An 18774-nucleotide genomic window follows, 5' to 3' on the forward strand; every position below is an offset into this window, starting at 1 on the left:
CCTCTCCTGGAACCAGAGAGAGATTTGCTCATCTTCTGCTGTAGGGAAGCCATTTTGATCTGCAAGCTGACTAGATTAGTCCTTTCTAGGAAGAGATTTATACTAGCTGATACTCTGTAGCTTAGAAGAGAGGATGGTTGTATTTATTACCAATGTATATGCAAAGCATGGTACAGAGAGATGCAATGATACTCTGTAGCTCAGAATTCAGATTTTTGTTAGTTCTGTGCTCTGATGGCCTGTAATTATTGACAGTGTATTATGTAAAGCTGTGATCGATCTTGGTTGATTGAATTGAATATAATACTTAGTTGCATTAATTACTCCTTTGATTTGTAATTATCCTGTTTCTCTATTCGTTTGTTTGTGCCAAACGTGTAATGCATTGAGTTCAGACTTCAGACTTGAGACTTGGGAGTACTTTTGTCAGTTCTCTAGTTCTAGAAGTCTCAAGTTATTGTTTCAGTTATCTGAAGAAGGTGAGAAGAAAGGAAGTATGCAAACAACGGTTCAGAACTCCATGATCAAGTGTCTACCTTTTCTTCAGTGCCTAGATATAAATATTGACATTATCACTTCTACAATGATTTTCTGATACAGTAACACTCTGTAGTTCAGTACTGAGATATTTATGAGTTCTCTGCTTTGACAAAGTGTATGCAAAGCTGAGATAGTTCCTGATTGGTTGAATTGAATGTAATTAAGCGTATGCATAACATGAGGCTGAGTTGGGACTACTGTTGATTTGTTGAATTCAGTGTAAGTAACTAAAATTACTCTGGGCTTACATGTGCATTGAATTTAATGTGATTATTCGGATACTGTAACTCCTTTTCTCCCTTTGCTGTTTGATTATCTCTGAAGTATAAAACACTGCCCTGCACAAGCATGTGCCATGCTTCGATCCCTCAAGTTTAGTCAGCATTCATCTTCAGGAACTGGTATTTTATAGGCACTGGCGGCCTGTGGCCTCCAATCAAATTGTACGTAAACAAAGTCGCTACTGCAAAACAATGTTGCAAGTTGCAACTATCCTAAAATACCAGATACTATGTTTATATGCTGATAGGTACACCTTACAGTAATATTTTCAGAATACAGTTCGAAATGAAAACATCCATCATCTTCAAGAATTGAAGACAACTTTGCAGGTTTTAATGCAACAGTAGACAAGAATCACAGCCAGAATTTATGATTGTTCCCAAAGATCACTCCAACACCAATGGAATGATTCCTGAAAAACTGATTAACTGCAAATTCAAAACACTACAATAGTGCACCACGTCACCGTTTTGTGAACTCATCAGATACAAGCTAACTTCAGCAAGATTTCTCATCTCTACTTCTTTAAGAGTGCTGGTTTTCAGATCATATACGTGCAGCTGTCCAGTCCATCCTAGCAACATGACTATCATCCCATCATCTTCTTAGTCTTGCAGGGGAGAACTAAATGGGGATAAAACTGTTTATCCATTGGGTTAGCCCAAAAGGGAATATATTGATTGCAATAGATGGGAAAATACACAAGACACCCTAGACGCATACAGATTAATTAAGTAACAAGTTATACTCAATAACACGGACGGATGATTGAGACGATAGTTTGTTGGAAACCACAAAAACTGATGGTATACTAGAACTAGCAGATCAGCCACTAGCAGGTTGATGCCAAATTGACAAATACTCCTCTGTAGAATCGCTGTCCCATACAAAGCTTCCATCTCAAGGTTGTAAGAGCAGATGAAGTAGGGAGTGAAGCTGCTGCTGCCACCCTTACCACAAATTATCATGGTTACTTACCCAATATTCATCAAGAAGTACACTGCTACTTATTGTGGCATTTGCCAATCTGATCTGGATGCCTAACTGCTTAATCGCAGCATTGCCTGAAAAATCCATGACATGGAAGTGCGTCTTGCCGTCACCTCTGAATCCTACAAGTCAAGAATTGCATATTTTAGGGCAGAGAACTTGTGCGTACAAACCAAATTGAAGAGCAATTTACTCAAGTTAAATCGATCTGTTCTATTTTTCTGTACGAGATCATGGATCAATTGCCACGCAGCAGCATATGCCATTCTGACAGGTTTCCAAGTTTATGAGCAGGCTGGAATCACCTCAACCATCAGCATACGGCTCACTGGTCACAGTGGGGAGTGCGATTTGGTACGTGTTTATGAATTTCGCGCGAGCTAATTAACATGGGCTTCGATGGGCCTGGGCCCCCAACGCATCAAACAAATGGGCCAGATCTTTGCTTGTGTGGGCTTAAATGGGCTGGGCCGGGCCCTGGATTGGGTTTCACGTCCGTGTTATGACGTCATTACAAGGGCCGTCTGGACACCACAGCCAGCCAGTGTACGGCTTTTTTTCCGTCAGATAAAAGGTATGTGTTCTATGGACGATTATCCGTTATTATTACTCGTGCAATGAGGGCTTAGAGCACTCCAATCCTATCCCGGGCATCCTAAACGTGTGTTCCGAGATGTTCGCACGTGTGGTGTCGTGTGAATGGATTTGCATCGTGGTTATACGCTCTCGGAAAAAATAGTTTCATACACACGTATCGACGTATAATTTTCTAGATGGTACGCTATATGGGCAACTAGGCATTCTGTAAAACACTACTCCCTCTGTGTTTTACAGTGTAAGACTTTCTAGCATTTATAAATTATATACGTTCATCAATTGATGGATTTAGGTAAGGATAATACGAAGTTCTCGACATGATTGAGAAAGTTGGTCTATTGGTAAATGTGAATTAATGCATGCTTAATTTTATTTGGAACAACTTAAATTTTAGATACAAAATGATAGCCTCATAATACTAATAATTAAATTACATAAATCTTTTTCGGTATTTGCATTTCAACAAGGGTAAAGATCCGACAGAAGGTACTTAAGTATCGATACATGTGCCTAGGCGGAGAAGGTAAAAAGATAATTTTACAGAAGACAAAAAAAAATCATAAATTTGGGAAAAATAACATTGCATCTGTATTGTACAAGTGAAACAAAAGGTACCGTGTCGGTACGGTTCAAGTGAAACAAAGGACGTGATTTGTGTTGTACTGATGTGATTTGTGTAATTTTATATAATTTAAATTTTATTTCCAAGCATGTCATGATTTGTGTGATGTTTTGTATTTGCAATATTGAAATCTTCAACATAAAAATCGAGTGCCAGGGCAGCCAACTGTCCCTAGATCTTCCTATATCCTCAAGGGTCGCCCTTGACTCCTCCCGACCCAACACTAATTTTGCTCCTTGATGACAGAGATGAAATATTTAAGTAAGAAGAATGATTATCCCGGTCCCTTTTTGACCCAACACTAATCTACTTCATCGATGTCACCGACAAACCAACCATAGTAATGAAAGATTGAAGAAAAATCATGATCAACAATACATTTTAGATAAACGATTTTTTTTTTCAACGGAGAAGGTATTTGCCACTAAATTACCTATGTAATTATACTACTGCCATCAATTACACTAATTTTTTTACCTTACCACCACTAGGTCAAGTTTAAAAGTATAGATTTTCTCCGGTCGAACAAAAAGTGCCTCGAAGTACCGATACCTCGAGGTACCAAATTATTTGCGCGGTTAGATCCAACGATTAGAAATAATTATAATTTGGTATCATGAGGTACCGGTATCTCGAGATACTTTTTGTTAAACCGTAAAATTGCTCTTAAAATATGACCAGACAATAAACTACACAAGGCCCAAGCATCTTAGGCTATGATCAAATGTTGGGTTAGAATCCCCTTCCGCGCGTATAAAATAGAGCGAAACATTAGCACATGATTAATTAAGTTTTAGCTTAAAAAACTTAAAAATGGATTAGCAAATTTTAAAGCAACTTTTGTACAGACTTTTCGTTTAATAGCTCAAAAAGCTTGCACACCCAAAACGAAGAAATAGAAGTTCAAAACGTATACATTGGAGCACAACATATCTTTTCGCTGAAATTAAGCACAGACACAACACCGTATTAACAACTAAAAATAATTTATAGGTAAAGCTTTTATATACGTGTTCTTAGCGATCTTAAACAAAGGTTGAAAAATAAATATGATAGAAAAGCCCCCAATCAACTCTAAATACAATTTTTTTTTGCTCCCTATAAATTTTAATTAGAAGCTCTGACCCTGAGTAACAGCCCCGCCAACCAAACCAGACATCCAGGTCTCCACTTATCTCTCCAACCGTTCTACAAAACACCATCCATGATGTTTAACATTTACAATGCAATACAGTAATTTCTTCGGCCTCCAGCTTGCTAGATCTTGCTATCAGAAACCCCTATGCTCCTGGTTAGGAAGTCTGATCTAGACCATACTCACTCTGTCATTCAGTTCGTTGAAGAAGCACATGGTACACTAAGTGCAGCTTCTGATGACAGAACATACACAGTCACCTTTGTTTGGAGGATGACATGAGGTGTAAAAGCCTATTTACATAACCACCACCATTTCTACAAGGGACTTAGATGCATTACACTATATGAGAAAAATCCTACTTGCTACTCTCTCAAAGTCTGAAACTTAAAAACTGTCTGTATTTTGTACAACCTAACAAGCTAAGTATATACAATGGTGTGGGGTGTAGTGTTGTTTTAAGCATGTGTCTATCAATTCTCGTGGTCAGAAGGAGATGTGCTGCCACCTGACCCTTGGGCATCAATTTGGTGTTTGTGTATCTTCAATTTAGCGTCCGATTGAGGAGAGTGTTGAACTGAATCTCCCGATTCATTAGTCTGCATCTCTTGGACGCCTTTATCTGTACCGAAAAGCAGTGTATTACTGCAGAGGATAGTAGCAGAAGGCAAACCACAACAACAGATAACACATCATTTAAGAAATACACGGTATAATCAATTTGGCAGTTAGAATGCAGTCAATGCACTTTTTAGTCTGTTTATTCTTATGCAGACACCACATCGGCCCATTCAGCAATCAGACTATGCACTAATTCAATTTACAGTTAAAAATCTATTAGGAACTACTAACTACTGAGCTGTTCTTTTATGATCCTGTACTAAATTTTCTGTTAGCAACATCACATCCTTGTTTTTAGTTACTTGTAAAACTTCATGTTCAAATGCCGCAAAGCACTAAAAGATGGATAAGTACCTAATGGAACAGATGAACCACACCAGTCCAAGATTTCTTTCTTAACCTGCTCGACAACACCATTATTATGTAATATAGGCATATACACATGAATTGAAACAAATGTGCAGAATGTTAAATACCTGCCAACGGTTATTGGTAAAGTCAGCTATCTCCCTAATTTTGTTCTTCAATTGAAACTTAGGGACACGAGGAAATTGCATATGCAATGACTCCACCAATTTGCTTATCCCATAAGGGCATGATGAAATAAGCTTTACCTGCATAACGACATGATTTAGTAGGAACTCTTACAATAAGAATTTATAGAAAATTAGCATTTCATTATCTTCCATCAACTTACAACTTTTGGCAAGTCAGAATCTGGAATTAATTTGGAGGCCACAGGTGTGCTAGGTCCCTTTTTCTTTGGTTGACCAATTTCCTGATCTTCCGTGGTCAAAGTAATGTTGACAGGAATATCAATTATGGGAGCCCCAGGGTACTCTCTCATACAGAGAGCTTGCAAACAGAGTTGCTCTACCCTAAATATTCCATTCATATCTTCAGCATCCAGCAGGTCAGCTTTCCCATGATCTAGGTTGTATATGACTAAAGGCCTGTCCCTGTCAAGAGCATGTTTAGTGAAACTATGAAGAGCCTTCTGCTGTCGAAGAACAACATTAAGTTCTTCAATTGCAACCCCAGGAATGATCAATAACCTGCAGGTGTCATCTAATTTACCAGATTCAAATTGCACGCCCTGCAGGAAATAAATAAGTCTATGAGGAACTAGTCGTGTATCAAGGTCAACTTTCATAGAGAATAACACCCTCATCTTTTCACTTATGCTTGTGCTTATAAGCCAAAATTTAAATTTTTAACATTAGTTTTAGAGTTGATTTTGGGTTTTTATCATATAATCAAGATAACGATAACAAAATATGCTCTGCACTAAAATTGTTGATAACCTATTAATATCAACAAAGAACTTTCAGGTCAAAAAATATTAATAGAGATCTGAAAGCATCCTACAGAACTCCAAATTGTGTGATAAATTTTGATTATAATATTACACAAAGAAAATTGTATGTTCCCACAAAGAATAACAATAATTAAGAATACTATCATAAATAATGTCAGCCACAAAATATCAGTGCAAAAGTACAAATGTCATAAATGCCATTGAGAAAGTTTTACCATCCAAAGGAACCATCAGCATCCAACTAGGAAAGAAATAAAATATGGAAAAACCATACTTTGTTCATTCCCTGTTCTTCTCATAGTGTGTCAGAATTGAAGAAAAATTAATTTAAAATCCCTATGGATTAAACTTTATTTCAAAAGTATATACTGAATTTTAAAAACAGAAAATATGGGGCATTTTTTTTGTAGCATTTTCAATTTGAAATTCAAGTCCCAGATTATTATATTCCTCTATTGCGAATTTTTATTTCAGGTTTTAATATTTTAACTTCATAAACCTTTATTTTGAAATTGACGTTAAATTCAGATTTTAAGATTTCAAAATAAAGGAAAGGTGAACAAATAAAAGAGGACAACGATATATGGGGCATTTGTAATAAAATTGAAACAAAAACAGAACAATTGGGGATAAAACAGGTCATTTGACATGCTAGGATGAATTCAGGTATTCATGATGGCATTTTGCAAACCTTGAGCAATTTGTGATGGTAATAACATTTTTTTCTCATAAACTAAGAACTTTAAATTACCATTTCACAATCAGTGAAATTGATGAATCTGATAATTAGAAACATGACAATCAACAAAACAATTATTTGAATTTTCAATTTGCCTTTTCAGGGTACCAATGAGAAAAAACAGTATCCACAAAAGTCTGTCAAGCTAACAAGATAACTAATTCAAGTGAAGATAAAACAAACCAAAGTATTCAAAAAGAATAAACTACACGAGGAATATCGGCAAGGAGCATTTTAATAGTTTAGGCACCAGAAGAGGTGCATGTAGCATGAATGCAAAGGCACCAGAAGAGGTGCATGTAGCATGAATGCAAAACAAAATAGTTTGGAAGAGAATGACACTAGTTATACCTCATCCTCTGATAGATAATCATTAGGAACTACAAAACTGTTATCAGTTTCCTCTTCAGCATCATGTTTGGAATCCTGCTCATCCATAGCCTCTTCATCATCGTTGTCAAAATCAGAGAGGTTTTCACCAGGTTCCTCCTGCAGGAAGGCCATTATTGAGGCTTACCTCTATAGCAGAAAAAAAAAAGGATAGGATTACCTCTTCCCATTCTTCATCACTATCAACATCATAGTCCAAAAGGGGATCCATCTTAAAGGGGTATCTTGCACAAACTGCAGAGCTGTAGAATACATCTTATATAGGAGTGGTATTATTATGCATGTCTAAAATGGAACTGTTCAAATCATGTGTTTCATCTAAAAAATAAAATTTTCATTTTTCAGGTATCGACCATACCTCTTCTTTCGCCATGTACCATAGTATGCTGGTCTATAACTTCTATCAAACTGTAAAAGCTTCCTTACAAGACAAACCGAAGAGGGTGTGTTAGCATTAGTAGTTTCAGACGTGTCACCATTCTCACCATACGATTCATCAAGTAATTTTGAGAAATTAAGGCTTCCTGGGCGTTCCATTTGAGATGACTGTTCTTTAATCAGAGTTGACATAAATTCAGAAGATGCAGTTGCAGCACACTTTTGCAGCTTAAGCTCTTTACACAACTCAATCTTAGGGTTCCTCCTAACACCCCATCGGCATATTTTTTTCTGTCGAGAGAGTTTTCTCCATCCAGCAATCTGCAATCTGCATTGCATAATCACATTATTTTTTTCTCTTATCTGATGTGCATGTCATTGCAAAATCACAATAGTTTTGAACTACAATTCGTGGATGTATGACCCAAGCTACTTTGTAAACGTTCTGCAACAAGCTTACGACCTGATACAGTGGTTTATATCAATAAGTAACACAATGTTAAGTGTCAAATGGATTAATTGCTGAAAGCATCTATAGATATATTAACTGACATCTGAGAAACAGTAGAAAGCATGTGTCATCTAGATTTATATTATTATTAGGAATGAAAGCTAATATGAATACATAGTAACTTATAACTTACTTCCATATTTCATCCAATCTCAACTGATTTTCTGCAGACAATGTACAATCCATTGCTGATGTAGCTGAAGAAACACAATCTTCAATCTTGCTGATTACATTAGAATGTGGACTTCCCACTGAATGGTGATTACCAGGGCTTTCCATGCTGCCAGCCTTTCTTCCTCTAAGAAAATTCTCCATGAAGTTTGCCTGTTTTTGAATGCAAGCCTGTCTTTTCAGTTCTGCTTGTTGCTTCTCTGTCCTCTTCTGCTCCCTTTCTGCTTCCTGATGTTTCTTTAATCGCTTATTTTGTTCAGCCTTTTGTCTCTCAGCACGTTTTGCTTCTTTGTCCGCTTTTTCTTTGATATGCTTAAGTTCCCTTTCCTGCAATGTCATAGACAATATTTAGAAGATATGATAGAACATAATACTGATAAATCATTGCTATCTTCCTAAACTTGAGGCTAGCATCTGCTGTCACATACTGCAACAAGGACTGTAAATTTTTTTTGTAGTCCCAATGATTGGAATCAGAACCTACCCTGACTATCATTTTTCCAATATCATGTTAGTGCAAAAAGAATATTAATTCAATGATATAAAGGTGTTATAGACAATAACTTATGTTGAAACAAGCTTCATCTTGCAAAAGAGCAATACAATTACAGAAGTTGAATAACTCAATTTTTGTGGTTGTACAGTTTAGTCTCAGTGCAAAGAATAAGTCCAGGTATTATCCTGGCTGTCTTTTACAAACCTGTATTAAAGCAAACTTATTGAACAACTGTAGTGCATACTTTGACTAACTTTAAATTCACTTGTAAATAATTTGCTAACTATTTCTCTCATGTACTGTTACTGTGCGAAACCAGTTTATTGTGGTTTGATATCATATTACCACCTCCTGAGCTCATGCCATGTAGATTATCGGGTCCGTGTAGTGATGAAAAGAGTAACCATTTAAATAACTGATTATTAATACGAATAAATTAATTTTAATGTAGACAATACCAACAATAATGCACCAACAGATACATAAGGTAATAAATTAGCGCTCTGCACATATTTGTTAGTTCACTACTGATAGTATTATATTACAAAAGAACAATACTAAATATAATAGATACAAGGGGAAAAGAGCAAAAGAATTTGTTGAACAAAAGAAGTTACATTGAGCAAAACAAATTCAAAGAGGAACCAAGATAGATTTACACTTTAGTAATTTCCAAAGGTTTCATACTGGGTTTCATGACTCACCCTACAAGCAATATCAATATAGGAAACAAAAAAGTAAAAACTTTCCAAGTGTGTGAAGTGAGAACTTGCTTTATGCTTTTGCTCCTTTTGAACTTGGCAGTCTATCCTTGTCTGTTCCTTTAAAGCTTTCAAATTGCTTCTCTCTGTTGTTTTGCTATCCTTTTGAGCCCTTTGGGGCATAACATAAGGTCCACAGTAAGTAATGATACAAATTTTTAGAAACATATCGATGAAGTAAGATTGTAAGAAGTATATATGTCACGAAGTAGATGAAGCAAGAACAATACATGTCTGATTTTAACTTCTCCACCAAAGAGCGAATGCCGTCAAGATTTAATACATCCTGAATAGCACTTACAGATCCAGTGTTTTCATTGACATGAACTTTAGGAGTTCCTGTGAACAACAAATCTCCAGGAGTAAAACACTGGGTACACATATCCATAATCTCTCACGTGTTAAGCAACATACACTTAATATAGCAGTCCGGTTAAAATGCAGTAGATATATCGGTAATATACGCTAAATCATTTTAAAAAATAACAAATAGCCATTAACCTCAGCTGTAAGAACTAGTTAAATTTAATAGTTTCACTGGTAACATTCAAGCTAGAAAGCAGTTAATTAAACCCTAAAGAGCTTGTTTACTAACAGAATCATCAAGACTATGGGAAAGCAGAATTAAGAGAGTCTAATATAGAAATTTAGTTTACAGACTTTGAATTCATTGCATGCTGTTGGTTGTACAATAGCATTGTGATGGTATACATGTCAAATCCGCATAATTCTTATTAGAAGTATTGAGTATGTTTTTATCACTGAACTTTAGGATAAACAAAGTGAGTTTGCTGACTTTTCTTGTAATCATTAGCAATTCAGCATGTGAGGAAAAATATCCAATGGTTTCAACATGAAACATAGAGGTAATATAATTGACAGATAAACAATCAAATAACAGATTAAGGGTTCAAAAAGAACAGACATTAATCATTATTGTACACATTATTGCTATATTATAAAAAGTCATGCACACCCACACTAATTGAACAAGCTACATTGATTGCACATTAATAGGTTCATATCTAAACACTGGATATCTGCATCTTCCTTCGTGAGAAATGATTAAATGATAGGATAGTTAAGCAACAAACAGAAGAAACTAGGAAGCTTTGGTTCTTACTTTGTGGTGCATATTGTCAACTTAGCAATACTTTGATCCAGTTAGGATTGTAGAGTGGGGAAAAGAAAGTGATCGTACCTGAAATAGCCAGAATCCTTTCATGGATTAGCTTCCGAGCCATACGTCTGATCTGCAAACTCCCATGAAGTTGTGGAGGTAATAGCTCCAAATCTCTTGTCTTATCCACAGGGTCATATTACATATCAGAAATGGTTGGTATTTAGAACATGATAATGTGAGGAAATCTGACTGCGAAAGAAATCTATAAATATTCACTTATTACCTCCCAACACCAAAGCTTTGATTTAGACTCATCCACCAACACCTGATCATGTATATCAGAAATCCCATATGACATTCTCTCACCAATGTGATCCACGGAGCTTCTGACTAAAGACTTTGTGACGCCATCTCGGAGCTCCATCCTTCTGTAGATTTCATCCACTAACTTAGCATAGGGAAGATTGCTTTCCTCCAGCAAGCAAGCTATAATCGAGTCATTCGTCGTGCAGCCAATCTCCTCTGGTTTCAATTGATAACCAGAGACCTCCTTGTAATAATCAAACAATGCACCAATCTCTCCCTGAAACCCAGCAGATGAAGCTTCTTCATCCACCAAGGCTCTTTTCCTCTTTGGCTGCTTCTTGATCCTCTGCATTGGTTCATGCACAGAAGGGACATCAAGTGTCATTGAAACAGTTTCGCTGGCTGCACCATCCGTAGCTGTTTCTTTTGCTTCATCAGCATCCATCGGCCTGTATTAAATGCCATTTTGATTAGGTAAAAATGGAATTAAATGCTGGCATAATCCAAAAAATATTTGTGCAGGAACAAATAAAAGGTTTCTTTTTAAGATTTTGCCAAAAAAAAAAAGAGAGCAATAATAGATTACAAAACCCTCCGATTCGCACTAATATTCAGAACGCTATACATCACTAAAACAAATAACAGCAGTCTTCGATAATAATATTGTAATCAACAGACAATGAAGTATGCTCAGCAATCCAAGAAATCCATTCACCACACATCAACAAAACATCCAAGAAGCCGATTAGAAAAAACCAGAAAACCTATCACCGACAAAAGAAATGTACCAACCTTGAAAGCGACGATCTCGGAAAATCAAAGTTGTAGCGGACAAAAATCCTTACCAAAAATGACATGTAGATAAACACAGAAGGAACGGAAAGCAAAAAAAAAAAAAAGGGTGTAAATTATCCGGGACAAGAACCGCAAGCGCCTGCATTTCGCTCAGCCACGCCGACCAATCGAAAGCAGCGAGAAACATCCATCAGAGCCAAAAAAACCCTCATCAAGATTTTCAACCAGATCAGGCAGTGCGTTGCAAATTGCAAAAATGAAAATAAAAAAAACAAATCGACAATCCCAAGCAAGCCACCAACCCAAGAACACGGAAGAATCAGTCCACAGCCCCGAGAACCAACCAACCAACCGGATCGCGGACGTGCGGGGGCGGGCTCACCCAGATTGATCGCGAAATCCCCCGCTCTCCCTCTCCTTTGCTCGCTCTCTCTCTCAATTCTTGGCAAGGAAACGGCTTTGGAGGAAGCAACCGCACGGCAATCCTCTCTCGATGTTTTTCTTGGGAGTGCGTCGAGATTCGTGCGCGCCGTAGAGCGGTTGGACGGCCGAGATCTTTGTTTCGAGGAGGGAGTGGGGGACGGGGAGCGTGACTGACGAGGGCGGTGGGAGGAGGGCGCGTGGCGTCCTCGTCTTTCCCGCCACCGGTTTTCCGTTCCAAGGTTGGAATTGCTATCTGCACCAGCCACTATACTAGGCTCAGCGCTCAGGAAGCGTTTGTTTTTGAGGATGATTTGGGATGGGTCACACGCCTATTTGCCTTTTTGAAATAGGACGACTTCAGTTGTTTGTTTAGGCCTGGTTTAGTTCCAAAATTTTTTTAAAAAAACATCAGATCGAATTTTTAGACACCGAAATAAAGCATTAAACATAGATAAACCAAAAAACCACTTGCACAATTATGGAAGAAATCTTAAGACAAATCTTTTGAGCCGAATTAGCCCATGATTAGCCATAAATGCTACAGTAACCAACATGTGCTAATGACGGATTAATTAGGCTCAAAAGATTCGTCTCGCGGTTTCTAGGCTAGCCGTGAAATTCGTTTTTTCATTCGTGTCCGAAAACCCCTTCCGACGTCCGGTCAAACAATTGACGTGACATTTCTCCCAAAAATTTTCTCAATCTAAATATCACCTTAGTTCGAGGGATAAACACGGTTTTTTATTTGATAGAAAGGATGAAGGTAGGATGAGATGGACAACTTTAGCACCTATTTAGGTTGTTTAGATAGGGCTAAACTTTTTAGCCTCATGTTATATCGGATGTTTGGACACTAATTTAAAGTATTAAACATAGACTAATAAAAAACTAATTTCATAAACGAGTGGTAATCTGCGAGACGAATTTTTTAAGACTAATTAATCCATAATTAGAGCATGTTTACTGTAGCATCACATAGGCTAATCATAGATTAATTAGGCTCAATAGATTCGTCTCGTGAATTAGTCTAAGATTATGGATGGGTTTTATTAATAGTTTACGTTTACTATTTATAATAAACATCCAAAAATTCAATAGGACAAGAGACTAAAAAGTAAATCACTTATCTCAAACACCAACTTAGTCCAAGAGCATAGAGGGGCTTGACGTCCTCTTCTCTCCCCATCCCGTAATGGTCAGCGCGCACGTCAGAGCAGACTTAGCTGGCAAACGACGTTGCTCAATCTAGGTAGGTTAGCTTGGTACGTCCGATTTAGCTGACAGGTTGCATATGAAAGAAATATTTTTTTGCTGGATTCAACCCATTCCGTCTATCTCCAAATCAGTCGTAAGAATAGGTTATCTCTATCATAACCCGACCCAACCCTAGAACCAAACAACGATATGTATTCATTTTAATTGAAAAACAAAAACTAAACTATACCCAGTGTTATTATACCCAGTGTTATTAGATTCTCTCGACAAAATTTAAGAGAAGTTCGAAAGAAAATTGTGGATTCTTCGGATTTTCAAAGCAAACAATCCAAAATTTCCAAACCGAATTGGCGCCCTTAAAAGAGTAGATTTCAAAAGATATAGGTACTTTGATTATATTACTGTAGAATTATATATTTAAGATTATGTATCCCAAAATTATAGTTTTGGCAGCGATTTTTTTTCAAAAAAAATATTACTATATCCGTTTCATAATACAAGATGTTTGACTTCTTTGGTTACAACGTTTGACTATTCGTTTTATTCAATAATTTAGTATAAATATAAAATATAAGAGGTCGTGCTTAAAGTTCTTTTGATAATAAAGTAAGTCACAAGTAAAATAAATGATATTTCTATAAATTTTTAATATGATAAATGGTCAAATATTATAAGCTAAAAAAGTTAAACATCTTACGTCATATTACGACCGGCAATATGACGAAGAAGAGCCTCCATGTTTCTTGCCTGTAGGATATATATGACCAAGTGCTCGATACATGGGCTCATCTTCTATGGGAAAAATAGATAGATCATCTTCTAAGGCCCCGTTCGGTAGGGGGCATAAGTTAACTTATGTCTTAGCAAGAAAAACGTAGTAATAGATTAATACATGATTAATTAATTATTTATGAGAAAGTCTCAAAGGCTAGGTGGTGCAATGCTCTGAGACATGTCAGCGCGAAATATCTGGATGGATGGGGTCTCAAATTAAACCCAAATAATTACGATAACCATCCAACCTCATCGCAGACCCCGATATGTCTTGAAGAGGGCACTACAAAGGCTCTAAGCCATCGGATATGAAATAGAAGACATAACCATTGGAATAGCCACGCCAGTCATCTACGTCATATGCTCGTCAACCACTCGATGGTGGCAACCAAAAGCGTACCCCAGAGACTCGATCTCAACAAAGGCATATTCCCCGGTTATCTCAACCATTTCAAACCCATCCTCATGTGGGACTAGTCGCCCAAGAATGTAACATAGTCTCACATAAATCATCTCAAGCATGATATCCGAATCATAAGTGGTTCTAAGCATAAAGCATAAATAGTCTTAATAAGTTTTAAGTAGTACGTGGTGACAAGCCATACATATTGGTTCATGCGGTAAGCGTGCTACCCAAAAGCCCATAGGCAAACCGGCTAAGGTAAATTCCTAGTTAGAACTATCCTGAAAATCACAAGCTACATCAAACTCCCCATCCAAACAGTCATTGCCTGTAGCAGGGTCTGAGCCAAAAACAAGTAAAAGAAAGCAAGAAATCAGTACATTAATCAAATTAATGTACTGGCAAGTCGGTGACAACCCTAGCATGCTACATGTTGGTCATATTCAAGGATAAGCTGTGTATAGGTAAATTTTTGCATAAATGCCAATTTTAGTTCACAACATGTTTTGCAATGGAAATTTTATAACAATAGTATAGAGTAAGTAAAGCTTGTAATGTAAATGAATAAATAACACACATCTACCCCTCAAGATAGATCATCACCACTTATCATCATATCATTACCATTCACCGAACTTTATCCAAGTTCACCAACAAAACATTCCAACCATTTTCTAAGTTCACAAGAGTTTACCAAAATCACAAACTATACTCATGACACTTCACCGTGCCGCTCATGACTGTGAGCACGGCTAATCGATTAGTTTTAGACTCTGCAGAGTTTGTACTACTTTTAAGCCCACATGATATGGATCGCTCTAATATAGCCGATACCCGTCGGTATCACCACACTCTACACATTGAGTATGACCTAGAGGTCATAACGAAACCGTTACATTGTTTATTGTCTAGCCTTGTACCAGCACGATGTGTGTTTTACCCACGCTACTAGCAAAGTAGCGCCACTAGGTAGCGGGCCCACGCTTTAACCTAGCGCCGTAAGGAACCCTACCCGGAATCCCTCACGAGGCAAAGCACCGTTGTATTGGACAGACTGCCCGCTCAAATCATCACATACCACATGTCATTAATCAATTTCAACAAATCACAAACCATAGAAAGTTCCGATAAGTTACCAAAACCCGGTAACCCAAACTCTTCGGCCTACCAAGATGCAAGGATAAACTCTAAACAACTTAATAGGTTAAGGCCAGCCCATACTTAGCACATGTGGTTTGTACTGTTTTCATTAGTTGGTGACATAGAGTGAGGTCCTTAATCAACCCGAGGAACGTTCCCCCTACCGGTGCACATCTACCACCATATGTACACCACTCGCCGCCCAAGTCTAAAAACAAGTTATCTCTATTTTCAGTTCACAATACTCACACATTTAAAATTCGGTCCAGCAGCATCAAAATAACCTTTTTTACATATAACATTTATCAAAATAAGTAATTTGTAAGGCGGTAACCGAATATATAAGCATATAGCGACAATATAATCATAGCATAACCCCTAATAACACAATAAGTGTATCCAAGAGCACCCTATGGTTACAACCAGCAAGGATTCAATATTTCAAGGTGGGTTATTAGCAATTAGGTCATATCTACCATTCCCATATTTATATAATTTTTTTTACCAAAATTAATACTAGCTAACGTATGCATGTTTGCAATAGAATCATTTAGCCCAATAAATCATAGGATCAAAGTGGTCAAAAGAGGGGCTGACTTGCCTTCGTCCGCAAACACCTGAACCTGGTCTTCAACAAACTACGCGTATACTTCCTCTATTCAAAATACGCGTATACGATAAATACAAAAATGCATAAAAACCAAAAATGCATGAGACTTACGCAGTGAGTGTGTGCTGGTCTCAGGTGGCCTCTAGTGAAGGAATTTTTATTTTATCACATTGTTTTACAGAGATATGCATTTAATAATTAAAAAGGTTTAAAAAGGGCTAAGTTTTATTAAGCAACATTTTTGTATAGAAGTGAAGAAAATTACTTCTACAAAGTTACAGAGCATGATTTTATAAAATTAACAGAAGTAGTTTCACAATTTTTAGAGCTATTTTCAATTTGTTATGGATTTAACAAGCTCTAGGAGACATTTAGGGCAAAATAAAAATAAAGGAAAAGTTTGTAAAAAAGTACCAAGTTTTATATTTTTCTAAAATAGCTCACAGTTCCACGGATCTAACAAAACTGGTTTCATAATTTTCGGAGTTAAAATGAATTTTCTACAAATTTTTGAAGTTCTGCTCATTCTCAGCAAAAAAAATAGAAATCAGTTTTCAAAATTTAATTCCAGCCGAGCCCACATGTCAGTGAATGGCGTTTTCTGAAGTGATGGGCGTTTTGCAGAAAGGCCCTCGGAAGATAGGATATCAACCCGCACTACCTTGCTACAGTAATATGTGTCTAGGCAGTTTTCGGATAGGACCCTAGCTTTAGTCGAATTCTCCAAAGGAGGTCCCTAGTCGGCTCAAACAAGGGGTAGCCATGGGTGAGTTGGATTTTCAGCTCGCCGACGACGACCGGTGGCCCGAATCGATTCGAGCGCAAAAGAGAAAATGTAGAGGGGGTCCTTGCGCATCCGTGAGTAGTGGTGGTGAGGGAAATGGTGGTTCGTAGCCCATGGAACACGAGCAACAATGGTGGTATGTCTTGGTATGCCCATGCATGTGCTTGCAATGGCTTGGTTAGTGCTTGCAAGGGCTCGGTTAGTGCAAAAGAGTTAGTGCAAGAGCTGTCTCAAGGTACTAGGGTGCTCACCAAGCGAAGAAACGGAGGAAACGATGTCCACGGGAGCGGCGAAGACGGTGGCCGGCGGCGAGGTCGGTGACGCCCACCACGTGTTCGATAGATTTCTTCTTGGGCAAAAGAGGTACTGGTGAGCTCGGCGTGATACGTAGATCACGTTCCATAGGAAGAAAGTGAGAGGCACTCACCGGGGATGGAGAACAACGACGCCTAAGTTGCCGGTGCCGAGAAAGACGGCCGAGCTCCGGGCAATCTGGGCATGTAATGCGTTTGCTCGGGCTTGGAACGTGATATGGGGAGTATGCCCTTCCTCCTGGTGCGTTGGCGTGGCAAATAAGCAAGAGTGGAGTGGGGGGAGTGAGAGAGGTGGCTGGTGCTATGATGGGGTTTCTTGGGCACCCATTGGGCATGGAGGGCAGTGGAGGCTGTGAGGAGAGAGTGAAGGCTGCCATGTGGGTCCTAGGGGGTGTGGAGCCACTTATCATTGAAAGAAATTTGAAATTTGGTTTGGAGGCTAAGTCAAGTAGAGTTGGCTGCAAAGGATTTTTAGAGGGAGAGAAGAAAAGGTTAAAGAGTGATCCACGGTGTGTCACTCCTTGTGGTGTTAGAGGAAAGTTAGTAGAAGACTTTGGATGAAACCAAACTTCAAAAAGAAGTTTTGAAATAAATTTTACCGAGAGAGCAAGTTTGAATCTACTAAGCAGCTTTTCATGATTTTGGAGAGATTAAAATAAATCAAAGAGATAGCAAACCTTAATGAGTAATTTTGAAAATTTGGGGATTGATTTATAACATATCGAGGTATTTTTCAGAATTTTTGTAGAATTTTTGGATGCATATAAATACCAAATTAATTGTTTTTTGACTCTAGACCTATTATTATTGCAGGTGATGATGAGATAATTAAGATCCAAAAACAATTAAAATCACTCCCAACCACATGATGCATTTAAGTTAAATTTAGTTCTCGGGTTTACGGGCTTGGGTATGTTACATTATTAATTATTAAAAAATATAAAATAGATTAATATGATTTTTTAAAACAAATTTACTATAGAAAATTTTTGCAAAAAATATACCATTTAACAGTTCGGAAAGCGTGCGCGTGAGAAACGAGGAAGGCTTAGTTAACTAGTGGGTATGGCCGAACGCAGCCTAAGTATTTGAAGAAAAAAACCAAACGGTATATTTGCAATAAAAAATAATTTATAAACAAACTTTTATATATGTGGTCTTAGTGATCTAAATGCCTAAAATCAACTCTAAATTTAAGGTTAAAAATTAAAATTTTGGCTTATAAGCATCACCAAAAGATGGGGGCTCAACTCTTTTCCGACTGGCACTAATCACTTAAAATCATGTGAAAGTAAAGAGGTTTACAGGAAGGTAATTATTTCATGGTCTACAAATA

The 18774-nt window shown here is 37.5% G+C and overlaps 1 protein-coding gene across 6 annotated transcripts; it reads right to left on the minus strand.

Annotated features, from left to right (window-relative positions):
- Positions 1 to 4384: 4384 nt before the first annotated feature.
- Positions 4385 to 12276, minus strand: LOC102701843 (chromatin assembly factor 1 subunit FSM-like). 6 transcript variants are annotated; one of them, XM_015839011.1, is made up of 14 exons: positions 11773 to 11842; positions 10958 to 11429; positions 10753 to 10852; positions 9782 to 9890; positions 9564 to 9663; positions 8257 to 8621; positions 7593 to 7940; positions 7395 to 7476; positions 7196 to 7333; positions 5843 to 5883; positions 5485 to 5740; positions 5264 to 5401; positions 5142 to 5187; positions 4385 to 4788 (listed from the first exon to the last, which is right to left on the minus strand). In XM_015839011.1, exons 1-14 carry the CDS (start codon positions 11835 to 11837, stop codon positions 4640 to 4642), a joined length of 2409 nt encoding a protein of 802 aa, XP_015694497.1. In that variant the 5' UTR covers positions 11838 to 11842; the 3' UTR covers positions 4385 to 4639. The 6 variants fall into 6 exon arrangements, with proteins under 6 accessions (XP_015694497.1, XP_006658462.2, XP_015694494.1 ...); XM_006658399.2 differs by having other exon boundaries at positions 5485 to 5746; XM_015839008.1 differs by lacking the exon at positions 11773 to 11842 and adding an exon at positions 12158 to 12276 and having other exon boundaries at positions 5485 to 5883.
- Positions 12277 to 18774: the final 6498 nt, after the last annotated feature.

The sequence above is a fragment of the Oryza brachyantha genome, chromosome 7 (genome assembly GCF_000231095.2).
Source record: "Oryza brachyantha chromosome 7, ObraRS2, whole genome shotgun sequence".
Lineage (NCBI taxonomy): Eukaryota > Viridiplantae > Streptophyta > Magnoliopsida > Poales > Poaceae > Oryza > Oryza brachyantha.